General features: G+C 34.2%; 3 protein-coding genes across 16 annotated transcripts; all 3 read right to left on the reverse strand.

Annotated features, from left to right (window-relative positions):
- Window positions 1-2,067: 2,067 nt before the first annotated feature.
- On the reverse strand, window positions 2,068-4,395 carry LOC113872633 (leucine-rich repeat protein 2-like). Of its 2 annotated transcripts, XM_027510336.1 has the most exons (7): window positions 4,215-4,395; window positions 3,767-3,899; window positions 3,565-3,636; window positions 3,138-3,281; window positions 2,966-3,037; window positions 2,810-2,881; window positions 2,068-2,200 (listed from the first exon to the last, which is right to left on the reverse strand). In XM_027510336.1, exons 1-7 carry the CDS (start codon window positions 4,291-4,293, stop codon window positions 2,134-2,136), a joined length of 639 nt encoding a protein of 212 aa, XP_027366137.1. In that variant the 5' UTR covers window positions 4,294-4,395; the 3' UTR covers window positions 2,068-2,133. The 2 variants fall into 2 exon arrangements, with proteins under 2 accessions (XP_027366137.1, XP_027366138.1); XM_027510337.1 differs by lacking the exon at window positions 3,565-3,636.
- A 1,425-nt stretch (window positions 4,396-5,820) lies between these two features.
- On the reverse strand, window positions 5,821-8,942 carry LOC113871867. The gene is made up of 5 exons (XM_027508961.1): window positions 8,856-8,942; window positions 8,056-8,214; window positions 7,798-7,970; window positions 5,983-7,702; window positions 5,821-5,877 (listed from the first exon to the last, which is right to left on the reverse strand). The coding sequence occupies exons 1-5, from the start codon at window positions 8,940-8,942 to the stop codon at window positions 5,821-5,823; spliced, it is 2,196 nt and encodes a 731-aa protein (XP_027364762.1).
- Window positions 8,943-10,191: 1,249 nt separating this feature from the next.
- On the reverse strand, window positions 10,192-15,193 carry LOC113870919 (protein FAR-RED IMPAIRED RESPONSE 1). 13 transcript variants are annotated; one of them, XM_027507470.1, is made up of 9 exons: window positions 15,006-15,146; window positions 14,140-14,183; window positions 11,872-13,973; window positions 11,710-11,766; window positions 11,467-11,535; window positions 11,307-11,378; window positions 11,160-11,228; window positions 11,004-11,054; window positions 10,249-10,893 (listed from the first exon to the last, which is right to left on the reverse strand). In XM_027507470.1, the coding sequence occupies exons 3-9, from the start codon at window positions 13,927-13,929 to the stop codon at window positions 10,846-10,848; spliced, it is 2,424 nt and encodes an 807-aa protein (XP_027363271.1). In that variant the 5' UTR covers window positions 13,930-13,973; window positions 14,140-14,183; window positions 15,006-15,146; the 3' UTR covers window positions 10,249-10,845. The 13 variants fall into 13 exon arrangements, 12 of the variants coding, with proteins under 12 accessions (XP_027363269.1, XP_027363278.1, XP_027363273.1 ...); XM_027507478.1 differs by lacking the exon at window positions 14,140-14,183 and having other exon boundaries at window positions 10,300-10,893; window positions 11,872-12,250; window positions 12,551-14,009; XM_027507466.1 differs by lacking the exon at window positions 14,140-14,183 and adding an exon at window positions 14,850-14,934 and having other exon boundaries at window positions 10,397-10,893; window positions 15,006-15,140.
- Between the last annotated feature and the right edge of the window lie 573 nt (window positions 15,194-15,766).

Genomic DNA, 15,766 nt, shown 5'->3' on the forward strand with positions numbered 1-15,766 from the left:
TGTTTTTATGTGTTGGTCCAAGATTTTCATGTGCATGCAAAGTCTAGAGGCTCCTTTTCTTCTCGAGAAAACTGTGTTTCTAAGAGGCTATAAAGTATAAGAGAGATACATAATCGCATATTTAATGAAATTGTATTAGTTAATCTCGAACCTTACTTTAGCTAAATGGGGCCCACGCTGCTTCGCTAGTTTTATGCCACGTCCTTACATGCCCTTTCGTTTAGTGCCACGTGTATTTTAAACCAACACGCTGTCCACAAAGCGTTCAACGGTCGCCAAAGTTGAAATTAGACTTTGCATTTTGCCCTTTGGCCGTTGTGTGTGCACAAAACATTTTTCATTACACAAATTTTTTAAAATTTATCATAATATCACCAAAAAGAATTATGGTGAGAAATACATATTATTTTCATCTAAAATTAATGTTTCCCAAGAAAATTATTATTAACTCGCTATCTTATTTCAATTGAGTCATCAAATTCATATATTTTGTAATATACTCTTTCAATCTACATGACGTAAGACCATAATTTTGAAGATTTTTTTTTACGCGGAATATATCTTTGAATAAACTTAAAATACTCTTTAAAATTGTGTACTTCTCAACTCAAACAAAAAAAATTAAAATATTTATTAAAGTCTTTCATTTTTTTTATATTAGATAAAATCCATCAAGAAAAAGTCATTAAGGGTCCATTTCTATTCACTCTTGTTCTCTAACTCAATTTCCGAAATCGAAAATTATTCTCTTCAATCAGCTTTTCCTCATAAAAGCTGCATGATTCGGTTTTGAGTAGTAAATATTTTTACGCAAAATGAGTTTCATTTAGCCTATTGGAATCTAAATAACCCTTACATCTACCGCGGAAGCTATAATAACCATCAACCCATTATTCAAATTCAAATATTTTTTATTGGCAAATACTAATTTTATTTGTACTTTTAATATAATTTTTATAAAAAATATATTTTTCCCTTAACTGGCTATCGAGATCCTTTTTATATGATTTAAATCATGTGCAAAACACAATAATTATATTTTTTTTACTGAAAATATTTTTATTATAATTAGAAACTTTTCAAGATTATGGCTATGAACAAAAACAATTTTGAGTATTGAATAAAAGAGAACGTGACTTTCAACTCTGTTCTGACGGCGGAATTGATCATGTAGATTACGTAGCATCCCCTTCATATGTTTGACCGTCTTTTAATGTTTGGTTTTACATTTGCACTTTGTCTCAAACGGAAATTTAGCTCTAAAATCAACGATTAAAGCAAATCTTGGTCAACTTGTCTGATGAATTCGAAATTTTATACAAAATCTTATTATAATTTACTTTTTAAAATATAAATTATTTGACTTTAAAGTCACTTTTAACAAAATATTCAACTTACAAATTAAATATTATTTAAAATTAATTTTCCAGCATTCACCCAAACACACAGATCTATTTTCACTTTAGTCATGCAGTAATCTCAGACCAACCATTACCTCAACTAGTTCCGATGTTATTCGAACAAGAAAAGATTTACCTACCACGAAATATAAAATTCATATGCACACATGTATTTCAACTTAATTTTAATCGTTAATTTCTAATTAATTATCATTTTTTTAATTTTTTCTAAACTGAATCCCACAATTTTCAAAGATTAATCATACTTAAGAACCCACTCTCTCTGTCTATATATAAAATTCAGATTAAGCACAGTTGTGTATTCTAGTACTAACTGTGAGAATGATTCTAGCTTTCCCTCACCATTTTCATTTCTGGGATTGTCAAAACCCATTTTCCCTGTGATTCTGCGCAAGCAACAAACCTTTCTAATCACCGTAATCATGTAATTAGATAAATCGACCTGCAAGTCTGACATTTTTAGATTCATTTTTGGGTCAAGCAGACACCAATAATGTTCTTTACGTACAATTGTTTCTAGAAAATTTTTATAAACAAGAAAAACATAGATTCCAACTCGCTCTCCCTATTTTTTTTCCGATGAAGAAAAGTGTAAAAATGGTGAGGAAATATTGATGTGCAAATAAGTACACCCTTTTTCTTTTTGATACTCCCTACGTAAACTAAGCCTCTGCATCGCAGTCTTACTTTAGATAATATGCGACTTTTATCTTCAGCATCCAAAATCATATGGAACAAGTCCTTTTAGCTCGGGACCACTAAACCTGTTGTTTTCAAAACTGAAACAAGAGTAGGAAAAATATATTGTAAATATAACAGTAGCAAATAGCAAGAAATTTAAATTACTACATTTCAAATTGAAAATGTGAAGATTTTGTGCCATCATATATTGGTATTGAATCAAGTTTCTTACTGGCTATTCTAACAAGCAAGATAGTTGGCAAATATATTTCTGTATTTTATCTTTTGGATATTTCATTCAAATCAATTATCTCTCACGATGCATGTCAAATGTGGTTATCTAATCCTTTAGAGGAATAAGTTAGGCACTATACCTAATGAATGATACTTGTTAGGATGCATAATCAGGTAAAGCTTCATGAAAGTTAGTTATACAGATGAAGTGCGAGAAAGCCCTTGATGTTTAATGCTTTCCATGTTGGAATCAAACAGAACAACGGCCACAATAATGGATCTTGGTTTCACTCAACCTGCTGAGTGGCATTTTCACATGTTTGGTACAAGATATTGTGTTCTGAATTCTAAGTGACTTAAAAATTGCCTATTTATCAAGACATGTTTGGATTGGCAAATCATTGTTGGTTGTTAAGTATATGCTACGAGAGAACTCAACAATCACAATCACAAGCACAACAAAGTTGCTATACCTTTCCACTGGGAAAGATTCAAAATTGCCATCTACTGGTATTGTTCCACATAGGTCATTATTAGAAACATCACTGCAAATTTGAGGTTTTAAATTAGCTGATAAACCAAAATCACAAAAATTGAACTGGAAGAACATGACATGAAAAGAAACTCACAAGACTTTGAGATTAGTGAGAACAGTGAGTTCTCTTGGGATTGATCCTGTCAACTTGTTGCTGCTTAGCCGCCTAATACATCAATTAGAACAGTAATTTATACATCACTCATAAATAAAAATCAAGAATATAATCTCAAAAGTTTGCAGCTAATCAACATAAACATGCTTACATGAATTTAAGTGACTTCAACTTGCCAAATGACTTTGGGATCTTCCCCTCAAAATTGTTATCATAGAAATCCATGCTAATAAGCGATTTCAAGTTACTGAGTTCCTCAGGAATCTGTCCTCTCAAGTCATTCTTATAGAGCTCCCTGTAATTAAGCATTCAGAATCTCTCATTTGATTTTGCAAAACTACCCCACAAAAAAACAATCTTATTTAATAAGCAAACTAAATGCACATTTGATTAGGCACAAATAGTCTCTCCTGACTCTATTCTGGGACAAAAATAATGGGTTCTAGTACAAAATAAAAACCTATTTAATAGCCTGTTCAATTTCGTAGTTTGAATAATGTCAGATAGCACATGAACAGATCAAACAAATAAGCCCCTATCTGAAGTTCTCAGCTGTAAAAGGCAAGGGAAGACCATACAGATACTGCAGATGATTTAGCTGGCCAAGTTCTGGGCCCAGAGTTCCAGAAACGTTAGAATTACCCAAGTCTCTGAAATTAAAATATTAGACAACTGATTAGAAAGCTCAAACCCCAACTACTGTAGTAAGAGGGCTCCAGAAAAATAAAAATAAAAAACATAGAAAAAAGAAATAGAAGTTTGGAATACAGGGAGTCTCACAAGCGAATCACATGATTGTTGGAGTTACAGGTAACATGGAACCAAGTACAAGGATTAACCAGAGTTGGGTCCCAACTCTGCAGCACGTTGTTGGGGTCAGAAAGCCTGCTTCTCAAAGCATGCAAAGCATTCCCTACACAAGCAAGAGTCACACCTTGTCAAAACGTGTTTGGATTCAATCAAATTATGGAAGCCAAAGTCTTTTTGCTAGCTAAGAAAATTGGCAATTTTTGAGACACAATATGTATTATTTGCGTTCCAAAAAAAACAAGATTAAAAGAAAAAAAGAAAACCAAACAACTGAAACAAAACAACAAATGACCTAGACATAAGAATTGTGCATACAAGTTCCCAGATCCCATTAATTTTTCAGAAACCAAAGTGACCATACAAGGACACAAGTTCAAAAGCAAAGGAAAAGGCTGAGAAATGAAGCAGTAGGACATACCTTCAGAGTTGGTTGAAAGGGATAAAAAGGGGTAGTGGAGAAAGAGAAATAACACAGAGAGGGACATGAAAGGTGCCATTTTTTTTCCTTGGAGCGCAAATTTTTGTGAGAGAAAGTAAGACTGACTTCAGAAAGGGCAGGGAAAAAGTGAGGACTAAATAAGAAGAGAGAAGAGAAGAAAAGTGGACCAAGTTGGCAGTGATAGTGCGGTTGGAAAGGAAGAGTGAGTCCTGGTCAAATTATTATATACAAATAGTGCTAAAATTCAAATTGTAGATGAATTGAAAAGTCACGCATTGGTTGTGACTTGTGAGTTGAGAGTACTGTAATTTACCTGTAACTACTGAAAGTGGTGAGATAAGAGTCTTCTTGGCGCGTTTTGTGGGGCATCATGGGAACTCGGTTACTTGGTTACTTATCATTTCTTTTTTTGTTACCCAAACAGTGTTGACTGCAATCCTGAATAAGACAACCTTGGTCACTCAGAATTCAGAATAATGCACATCAACTCAAACACGATGATGATTAATGTCGCTTTCTTACCAAACATTTCCATTAAATTGAAATTAATGTTGTGAACCTTTTTTTTTTTCTACCGTGAATGAGGAGTTACGAGCAACAGGGTCAAAATAGGATGCTGCAATGACCCTCTGCATTGCCTAGATTGGAATTTTCTTTTTTAATCTTATAACTCTTTTTAATTTGTCTTATATACATTTATGCCTAATATTTGACTGCTAAAGTTTCACCGGATGTATTTTACGTCTAAAACTTGTTACGATGCACACAATTTAATTTTGGGAAATTATGTAACGATTTTTTTATTTTTTGTTACATGCACTGACATGTATACTTTGTAGGAGAATGAATGAATTATTAAAAAATATAAAAGCAAAACATATTGATTTTAAATAATTATGATACTTTTTAATGTAATAAATTGTTTATAATTAAAATTTATTATTTTTAAATACATCAGTCAATAATAAAATGTACGTAAATTGCTGTGCATATTTAACTTTACTCTTAGTTTTTACATATATAAAATAAAAAAGAATATCATCAATGTGAACTTATGACAATGTAATAATTTTCTACATTTAACTCACCTTTAGCGCAAAACTTACTTTAAAAATAAACTAAAAGTTATGACTATTATTAAAAAGATTAATAACTAACATAAAATTGAATAATAATAAAATTAGTATTTTTAATAATTTTATCTTATTCAAGCTCAATTAAGTTAGTAATAATAATTGTTGTTATTATAATATTTATATATGTACATAAATATAATATAAATATCAAACAATAATTATATTTACACTCAAAGGTGAAGACTTGTTGTATCATTGCGATATTCTATAATCCTAGGTTGCTGATTTTTCTAATAACATTTGTTGATATTGCTCGATCAAGTAATGTCAATCCAGAGGACAAAATCAAACTAAAAAGGCATAACACATATTTATCAAACAAATTCCCCCCTTATGAATTTCGTCAGGGATTGAAGAACTCTCAAAAAGCCAATATTACACACTATCGACATCGAAGCACATATTTTTTATGAACAAAGATGAATAAAAGAATTGTCGGAAAATTACAATCAAATTGCTTTCATTGCTTGCTTCCTTTCCTCCTCTTCAGCTTTAATCCAAGCAGCCTAGATAAAAGAAAAACCAAGCAGATTGGGCAGAGTCAGTAACTCCGTGCAACTGTCATTTTAAAATAAAAAAACTATAACACAAATACGGAAGTAGAGACTAACCTTTTCGCGTTCAAGCTTAGAGAGACTAGGCTTAATGGAGTTTCCTAAGCTCATTCCTCCCCATGCTTCATGCAACTCTCTCTCCCTTGCTTCACGACGAGCAAGGGAAATACTAACTGAATTCTCTGGCTGCTGAGCAGCCATCTTTTCTTGCTCAAGTCTGGATTTACGTTTAACCAATACTTGGTCCAGGCCACCTTCTTCATTTGTTTTCAAATGGATGTTTCTGTGAATTCTCTTAACTTCACCCCATTCCTCCCCTGAATTGATCCTCATCTTCTCCTTCTCAAGTCTAGAGACATGCTTAACTAAAATTTTGTCCAAGCTCTCACAATCCATAACATTGGTTGCTAAATTGTTCACTCTTTGTTTGTAGTCTTCAACATTGCTTCCCAGTGACAAGGCCTGCAGCCTCTCTCTTTCCAATCTGTGCACGGGTTTTATCAGTACTTTCTCCAACGGGGCATCTTTGTTTTCCCCTGAATTGATCTCTGTATTTGAATTTATGTTTTCTTTCCTGTCCAATGCTTCATCAGAATAGCAAGTTGAATCTAGTCCACCTGAGGTGTCTAGGTCGACTTTTTTCTTCAAACATCTATTCTCATTGATTCTTCTGTTTTTCGCTTCTTGGACTTCCTTTTCTAGTCTTGAGACATGTTTCACTAGGACCTTATCTAAGCCTGGTACTTCTGTGTGATCCTTTTTACTGTTTGGAATGCCACTTGGAACTGCTGGCATTTCCTTACCGGACTTATTTTTTGCTTCCTTGATGTCTTTCTCTAGTTTTGAATAATTCTTCACTAGAATACTTCCCAAGTCAGGTACCACCTCTGGTAGAGTTCCATCAACAGATTTACAAGGGCTATTCCTACCCAACTCTGTCTCATTCTTTCTGTTTTTCTTGGCTTCCCAAACTTCTCTTTCCAGTTTTGTCATGTGTTTTACTAAAAATTTATCAAGGCTTGGTAATTCTGGCTCAACTTGCTTTTTTTCCATCGCATCCAAGGCTGACTTTCCCAATCCCAATGATGACATTCTTCTTGCTGGAAAATTAATTGCTGAAGAGGATGTAGCAGAGTCTGGATTGTGCAGTTTGATATTCTGTACTTCAGCCAAGGCAGCATTCAAACCATAAGTTGCAACTATAGTGGCAAGAGAAGAAAGTTCATCTTCTTGCAAACATTTTAACCTCCCAATCATCATATCCACAAGTTTTTTTCTGTTGTCAAGTGACTGTCTCTTCCTGCTTTTCCTCTGATTTACACCAAGAAATGGCATTTTAGAATCCAAATATTGGGAGTTGAAGTCACTCTTTTGAGAGATTGAATCAAGCTCTGACCAAGACTCAGATTCATACTCTGACGAGAACTCAGACAGATCCTGATTACTTTCATCTGTATCAGGATTTTCACTAATTTTTCTTAGTAGTTCTCTGAATTCATCTTTACTAAATGAAGGGCAGTTTGCAAGTCTAATAAATGCAGTTTTGACAGCTACAGCTACTTCTCTGTCCACCTCAAAGGCAGTTTCAAATGATGCAGTAACAGTATGAGTAGATGATCCTTCTCCATTAACAGAGGATGTCTCTATTTGACAATGCTTTTTAGGGCAATTTGGCAAGTCAAACATAATAACGCCCATAGCCTGAGCAGTCTCAAAAGCTTCCACTGCACTTTTTTCTGCTTTCAAGAGTTGAGCTTCTGCATCATCACTAGGAATCCTGAAAACACCAAAGAGTAAAAGGTGGAAATAAAATCCATTAGACAGATGATAAACCAACAATGTCAAGCGTATGTTGTTGGCAGAAAACTTTACCTGGCCGCACGTAAAATTCGACACCAAGAGGCTTCCACCAATGCAGCTCTTCGGGCCTCCATTGCCCTGTGTGCCGCTTCTCTGGCTGCCATTTTCTCTCTCAGTACTCTTGAATAATGTGGGTTAGAACTGCCTAAAGTCTGATCAAGAGTCAAATTCATACCATCTACTTCCTGAACAGGTCAAATGTGTTAGCATTGGAATTCAGAAAGTAATTTTCTAAATACAAGTAGTGAATACATATGTTTATGACATAACCTGAAGCATCTTAATTTTCCTATTCAAGTAGGAGTCCACTTTTTTGCGCGGGAACCAGTTGATAGGAGAAGTTTTACGACGAGGAGGTTTCCTAATTTGTGATGTGAACCTGTTAAGAGCAATTGGGGTAGCTTGGCCAACATCCTTGGCTAATTTATTCTGCACCATTGAATCAAACAAATGCAGAATTATTATAGACTCATCCAACAAATTTATTTACAGCACAGATAAATATAAATAACCAAAGCTGCAAAGCATCGAAAATTGTTGTGCAAATTCTGGAAGAGACAATAATATTATAATCAGCCCGAACTCTCAAATTATTTGATGATTGCTAAGTACTTCTTCAAGTTCACTGCAAGGCTTCTATGTAAAGGGAAAGTTTTCACAGTGGAGTTGCTTCTCTTTAACTCTGATTTCACCCAACTACTTCAATGTCCTAGTTAATTTAATTGTTACATGAAGTCACCATATATTATCAGACCCTGAGATTCGTTCTTTCACATCCCTATCACATCGTAACTACTCCAATTCTAAAACATGGTTCCAAACTAAATAAGAGAAACACCTGATCAAGACTTCTTCTAAAACAGCACTCACTATCTACAATATCTTCTCTAATATTAACCATTCACTAGTTCTTGTCAACAATTACGGTTTCGAGTACAGATGAACTAGCAGATCCGTGCCTCATTTAGGGTTTTGTATCAGTAAACATTCAACACGAAATGGGGATTGCAGAAAATCTAAAATAAAAAAGAAAATTGAAAAATAAAAGAAATTAAACGTGGAAGGCTTGCCTTTCCAATCTTAGAATTGACGGTGGCGGAAGGAGAATAAGCATCGGAGGAGCGATTCTCTGACGCAGTGATACAACCAACATCCATCGTTACCCAACTCTTCAATTCAACAATACTTGTTAACTCGAAGATCACTACGTTTTAGTTTAGCAGAGTGGAACCGTCTTTTTAGTTACGAAAATGGAACATCGAAAACTAGCCGTTACGTTACGTAACGGCCATTTAAATTATTAACTATTTTTCTTTTTTCTCCTTTAGAAACTATTTCAATTTCTTTAAATTTAAATTAATTCGGTGACAGCATTCTTATATTATGATATGTTTTATTTCTTCTATACAAATTATATTTTTTTTAGATATTATTTTGAATTTTGCAACCGATTTTTGTTGGTTCAGATAAAACGGAAAAGCGGACTGATGCATGAAACTTGAAAAAGAACAAAATATTGCATTTATTTGATTTTAGTTTTAAAAGAAAGGCAAATGACTGAAATGAGCACAAATTTAAAAAACCAATTTGAACAATTGAACTGGATTTGTGATATAATTATTACAAATAAATTCATGGCAACTTGTTAAATGGTCAACATTTAAAAAAAAAAACAATGCTGACAAGTATTTTTACGCTCGAAGAATCAAAATTGAATTTTTTAATTAAAAAATATAAATGCACTTTTCTTGCATATTTTAATCACATTTAACATTTTTATTTATTATTTCTTTAACTGATATTTTTAAAACACTAATTAATAGAACCCTACAGAAAATGTATGTATTATTACTCATTTTTTGTGTTGTCATATCTTTGTTTTGTTGTATTTAATTCACTCTTGCACTATTTGTTTTTAACCCTTTGTTCTAAAAAATAAATAACATCTCTGTTTCATTTTGTGACACATTTTATAAACTATTATATCAAATTAATTTTTTTCTTTATTTAAGTATCCATTATTTTTTAAAATTTATTTGAATAAATACTTGAATTTCTTCACTCAACGTTAAATATAATGAAACATTAACAAATCATTACAAAAATAATCTTCCATTCCTTAGATATATTCTAAATTTATTTATTTTTTCCCCATTTTACTTGTACTTATGGATAAGCTTAGGTAGTTTTAACTATTTTTTTATCCAGCTATTTTTCTGACCAATGTTATCAAATTGACCATCGAATCAATGACCCGAAGCGCCACAAGTCCGTCTACTTCTGTTGCTGATTTCACAATTATGATTTTAAGTCAATAATTGGGCCAGTTTTTATTTATTTAAGCTGAAAAATGCACTGCACCACTCAATTGTAGTTGCAGGTATACACTATATGAATCTGTTTTCCCTATAGAGAAGCATGAATTGATAATTAACTGTAATTAGTTCGCAAGTTCCAATTTGGATGAACAAAAAGCATATTCGTTCTACAACATACGACAGTGGAACTTGACAGAAACATGTAACACTAACATGCCATATAGCTACATACAATAGCATATTCGTTCTACAACTGTTAAAATGATCTTCATAAAAGGAGCGTGATGATGAGAGAAACGTATAACATATTATACAAATCGGTCCAATGGACACATCGTATAATTACATGAAAATTGACATGCTTCTTCGTTCCAATGATAGGATGTCAACATCCATGTCACATGTGAGACTTTTCTCAGCATACTAGCTAGTGTTTTCGTGGCATTCTCACTCCAATTTGTAGAGACTACATCGCAGAAAGCAAGATGGTTTTTATATCATTCTGAGGTGGCCATCACAATGTGGGGAAGACAAGTGGGAATGACTTTGGAGCCCGTATAGGAAGGTGAATGTTGTTGACATATGAGGTTAACTTCAATGGTGAATCTATTTACAGAAACTCTGAAGTATGAACTGTCGTTGAGACAACGAAGTGCCCGTGTTCCTTCAATTATCTTTTCGATCACCACATAGAAACATGACAGCCTCTGAGGAAACTACCATATTAGAGAAGAGGTGATTTCTAAGTATTTCTTGAACTGTTACCATGAAACTGAGGTTCAGGTTCATCCTGCAATCAAGGTTGTTATGTGCTAGAGTAAAGACAGTGAAAACTAATCAGGCCTAAATTATTTTATTCCAAGCTCAGATGCAAGTATATGGCCCATTTCATGCACAAACCTGAAGGCTATATCCAAAAGTAGTTGCTGGTCGAAATTCCAATTGCCCTCCCTATATGATCCGATAGAGTTAGCAACGTTTCATCATGTTGAAGTAAGTAAATTGATCTAACTTCTCAATAATTTCATAGGGGAAAAAAAGTAAAAATTACTCTACCAGCCCATGAATGCTTTGCTGTGTTCCAAAAAACCCATCATGGCTTGGAGCCATAGAATTCAATGGACCCTACAAAGATGCCGATATAAATGTATAATCCTATTCCAGTACAATTATACCACACAATCATATCTGCAAATTAATTACCAGGCCTTGCATGCTCTGTTGATTAACATAGTAACCATCATGAGGCGGCTCCATTAAGTTCAACTGTACCTGCTACAAAAACCAAAATAATTAAGCATTACATTGATTCTTAAAATGCAGGATATATGCAATCATTTATCAGTCAACAAGTATCAAATACCAGTCCTTGCACATTCTGCTGGGTACCATAATATCCATTAAGGGTTATTGCATCCGAGCTAAGATTATCCTAAAAGAATGAAAGCACAAGTTACAAGAAGCATAGGCTTTAGACCTATTTCCAGTCTTGATATAAGGAGTAGATATTCATGAAAATAGTGATTCAATTCTTAAGCGATTAAATGCATTCTGCTTATTTGTGAAAACTAAAATAGATCATGATTGAAATAGAGGTAGCACAAACCATTTGCTGCAGGCTATCTTGAGCATCAACAAGCATAACATCCTGCTCTAATTGTACCTATAAAAGTGATTCACAAATCAATATTCTGACCTTCCAAATTCTCGAAAGTCAAAACAACCTAATTAACAAATAAGCAGCTCAACTGCAAAACCTAGAACTGACCTTTCTTTTCCTTGATATCCTCTTCTTACTTGGCTTCAAAGCAAGGGTACCCTGATTTTCTTGTGCTTCACGAAGGCTATAGGCATTGTTGCTAGTTTCTGCTCCATTGTTATTAGAATTATTCACAAGGACACAGTTCTTCAGGGCATCCACAAGTGCACGAAAAACAACATTGTAATTCTCTTCAGATAACGATCCTTCTTCACTCAAATCAATAGCTCGTTTACATAAGTCATTATAGCGTTGCACCCTAGTCTGCACCCTTCTTGTCCTATCTGCCATGGATTCCTTAATCTTGGCATCTTTGGTCCACCTCTTCAAGATATAACGAGATGGAACACTAGAACAACCACAACGTTGGAGAACACTCAATGCATGCCTGCAAAGGAAACCTTTATATTCAAACAATCGACAGAAGCAAGAGACCTCTGAGTTCAACTCATTCCAAGTAACCAAAAACTCTTCATCCTTCTCATAATCTTGAACAATGAATTTAATAGTTCCATCTCCAGCCTCTATCCTAGATTGACAACCAGCTACACCCAAAACTTCAACTTGGAATTTCTTAAAGATTGCATGTGTATAAACTGTTGACATTTGTTTTTCCCAAGGTGAAGGAGATTTAAGTGCTGGCTGTTTGTGCAATGTATCAAAATCTGCAATGGCTTCCTCATCATACCTTGTCTGAAGAATTATTCCATATTGTTTCACAAACTCTTTTAGGGTAATTTTTTTATGAATATACTTGTCAAAGAAATAGTTCATACTTTCAGAGCGCTGAGGTGTAGACATTCCAGCTAAAAAGGTATCCTCCATGTAAGTTGGCACCCACTTTTTCCGGTCTTCATACAATGACTGAAACCATATATCATCATGGAGTTCAAATGTAGTGACCATTTTCCACCATCTCATGTCAAACTGTTCATCTGTCCATGACTTAAAAATGCACTTGTTAAATTTTGGCAAGAAGTTCTTATACTGTTTGATCACAAAAGACAAATTTTCAGGTATCCTTTCCAATATGTGCCAAAGAGAAAAGCAATGCCGTACATTTGGGAAGACTTCCTCAATTGCTGACTTCAAGGCTTTGTCTTGGTCAGTGATAATAACTTTTGGAGCTTGCCCGCCCATTGCTCTAAGCCATGTCTTCATTAACCAAACAAATGTTGGTTTAGTCTCATCCGAAATCAATGCACATCCAAGCAATATAGGTTGAGAGTGATGGTTCACTCCAACAAAAGGTGCAAATGGCAATTTGTCATTGCTTTTTATGTAAGTGGTATCAAATGAGACTACATCACTAAAGCTGAGATAATCATCGATGCTTTTTGCATCAATCCAAAATAGATTTCTTAAGCGCTGCTCTTCATTTAAATCTATAGAATAGAAAAAGTTAGGACTCTCCTTTTGAACATGCTTAAAATACTCAAGCATAACTTGGGCATCTCCCTCATCCAAAGCCAAATACTGGCCTCTGTCAAACTGGTAGTTTATATCACCCAAGACAGACCCAATGTTTTGACAGCCACCCGATTGCCTAGACATTTCAACATACATCTTTCTGGTGCGTTCACTAACAGCATGCAAGATATCAACATTATTCTTTTCAGCTAATTTCACATTTCTATGAATTCGAAAATGATACGCCAAAGCTGGTAAAAGTTCATGATTATGTTCCTTTATAAATTCATGAATGATCCACTTTCCATCTGGCCTTCTCTTCACATGCATGCAAGCTTTGCAATCTGTTTTCTTTACACTTGGTCTTCGACTGCTCCCACTGTCAGACTCAGGTGTAACTCCATACCTAGAGCACGCAAATTTAGCATCAATAAACTCTTTTGTTTTCTTTGAGCGTCTGCTGTTTTTTATTGAAGTAGTGAATCCCATAGATTTGGCATATTCCTGATAAAATGAATATGCTGCTTCATGAGATTCAAATTCAATGCCGTTGTGTGGCTCAATATCTTTGTCCCCTTCAAACAATGCAATGTCCCTCTTAGGAGAAACAACAGGCACATCAACCCTGCATTGCACCTCATTTAATGTGTCACCCATATTTTCACTCACTATAGTACCATGCACTCTGTTCTGAATACCTGCTACAATATAAATCGCACTTCAGTTGCTGCCTGTTACTGAAAAATACAGCAAAAGAAACTTTCTAGTAAGTGCGACAGCCAAATGTAGTTATCCAAAAATTAAACTTTCAGTGATATGTGAGAAAAAGAGGTGGGGGGGGGGGGGAGAGAGAAAATAAATGCACACCTTGGATTGGATTTTAAATATGCAACCGTAAAAGTGTGCTGTACCTTTCAATTATTGTTATTAAGTTAGTCATGCCCCAATTCAAGGACCAATGTTATTAATGCAATAACGAATGACTTCAGACAATCAAGAAACACCAAAAACTGAAAAAAAAAGCAATGCAATGGTTCTCAATGTTTCCATATCTGAGCAAGCCAATCAAGAAGAGTACTATATCAGTGAACAAGATGTTGAAAGTTGAAACAAGTCAATTATGCAAAAAGCCACCGTAACATGAAATCCAAAGAAACCATTTCCAACCAACATTTCTAAATTCAGTCATATCAAAGATGCTACTACCTCTTGAAATCGGCTCAAAGAAGTAGCTACAATACAGCTGAAGCTAAACTTAAAAAACTTGTTGATTAGTGAACACAAGATGATCATTCAACGGAAAAGAAAAGAAATTTTAGGTATGTAGAGTTTGGCAGTGAGCAGTGAGCACTGATAAACCAAAAAGCGTTTTTCATTCAGGTATCAGAAATCACATTTTACTGAGGCTTCTTTGTTTTGGATCCAAACTACTAAACTTGTGTTTTAGCTTATTTTCATTTGTGATTACCGATGCTCCTTTTCTTAGACTACAAGTATTTAATTTTATTTTGTTTGCAGAAAATTGAAAACCTTCACGTGAGAAATGTATGAGAGGTGGGTGGAATTACAAAACCCACGTCGAGTTTTAGCAAGTAGCTTCACTTTCTCAGCATCCCAAGCATTCTCACAAAGCATGAAATGAGCACAATAAATATTTCTCTGCTACAAGAAAAATTACAGAAAAATAAAAAAGGGAGGGAAGAAACAGAAGGGAAGAGGGAGAAAGGAAAAACCTTAAAGGGCGCGAGATCACGAGCCGCGAGTGGGGAAAAGCGCGAGTGGGAAAGCTAGGGTTTTGAAATTTGGGGGAAACAATTCAATTATGAATGGGATCGGAGAGGAACTCAACTCGCTTGGCTCACTCGCTTGGCTCTGCCTCTGCATTCACGGCGCGTCTTATTATTACTTTTTCTTTTTCTTTTCTTTTTTATTTTAAAATTTATTTATGTCTTCAATCTTCACTGCCCACACGCGTCCCTCACTCTCCCTTTGTCTCCGTACGACGCCGTAGCGCGTGATCGATGTTCTCCAAATTTCTCTGTCTACAATTTCTCCTGCCAGTTGTACCCCACTCTGCACGACAATGCGTTTAGTTCACTCCCTTTTTGCCCCCCGTCCTCTCTACGTTCATTTTCTTTTGTGACCACATTTTTTAAGAAGAAAATAAAATAAATTAAAAAGTAAATGAATATTCATAAAAAAAACTGTATTTCTTAATTGATTTTAAGAAAATATATTCATATTTGATATTTTATTTTTACTTTTGTATAAAAGACGAATAATTTAAATTAAACTAAAATTTATAAAATGAGAATGATAACTCTAAAAATTACTCTAAAAATTGGAATTATTGAAGCGTTATTAGATAAATAATATAATTGATTTATCCATATAACATTTGTTTTGGAAATTTGTTGGTAAAACTATTAGGACTTTTATTTATCGCATTCTGTTTTGTAGTATTATAAATAAATTTCAGCTTTAGGCTTGAACA

This window comes from Abrus precatorius, unplaced genomic scaffold (assembly GCF_003935025.1).
Source record: "Abrus precatorius isolate BTA unplaced genomic scaffold, Abrus_2018 Scaffold7, whole genome shotgun sequence".
Lineage (NCBI taxonomy): Eukaryota > Viridiplantae > Streptophyta > Magnoliopsida > Fabales > Fabaceae > Abrus > Abrus precatorius.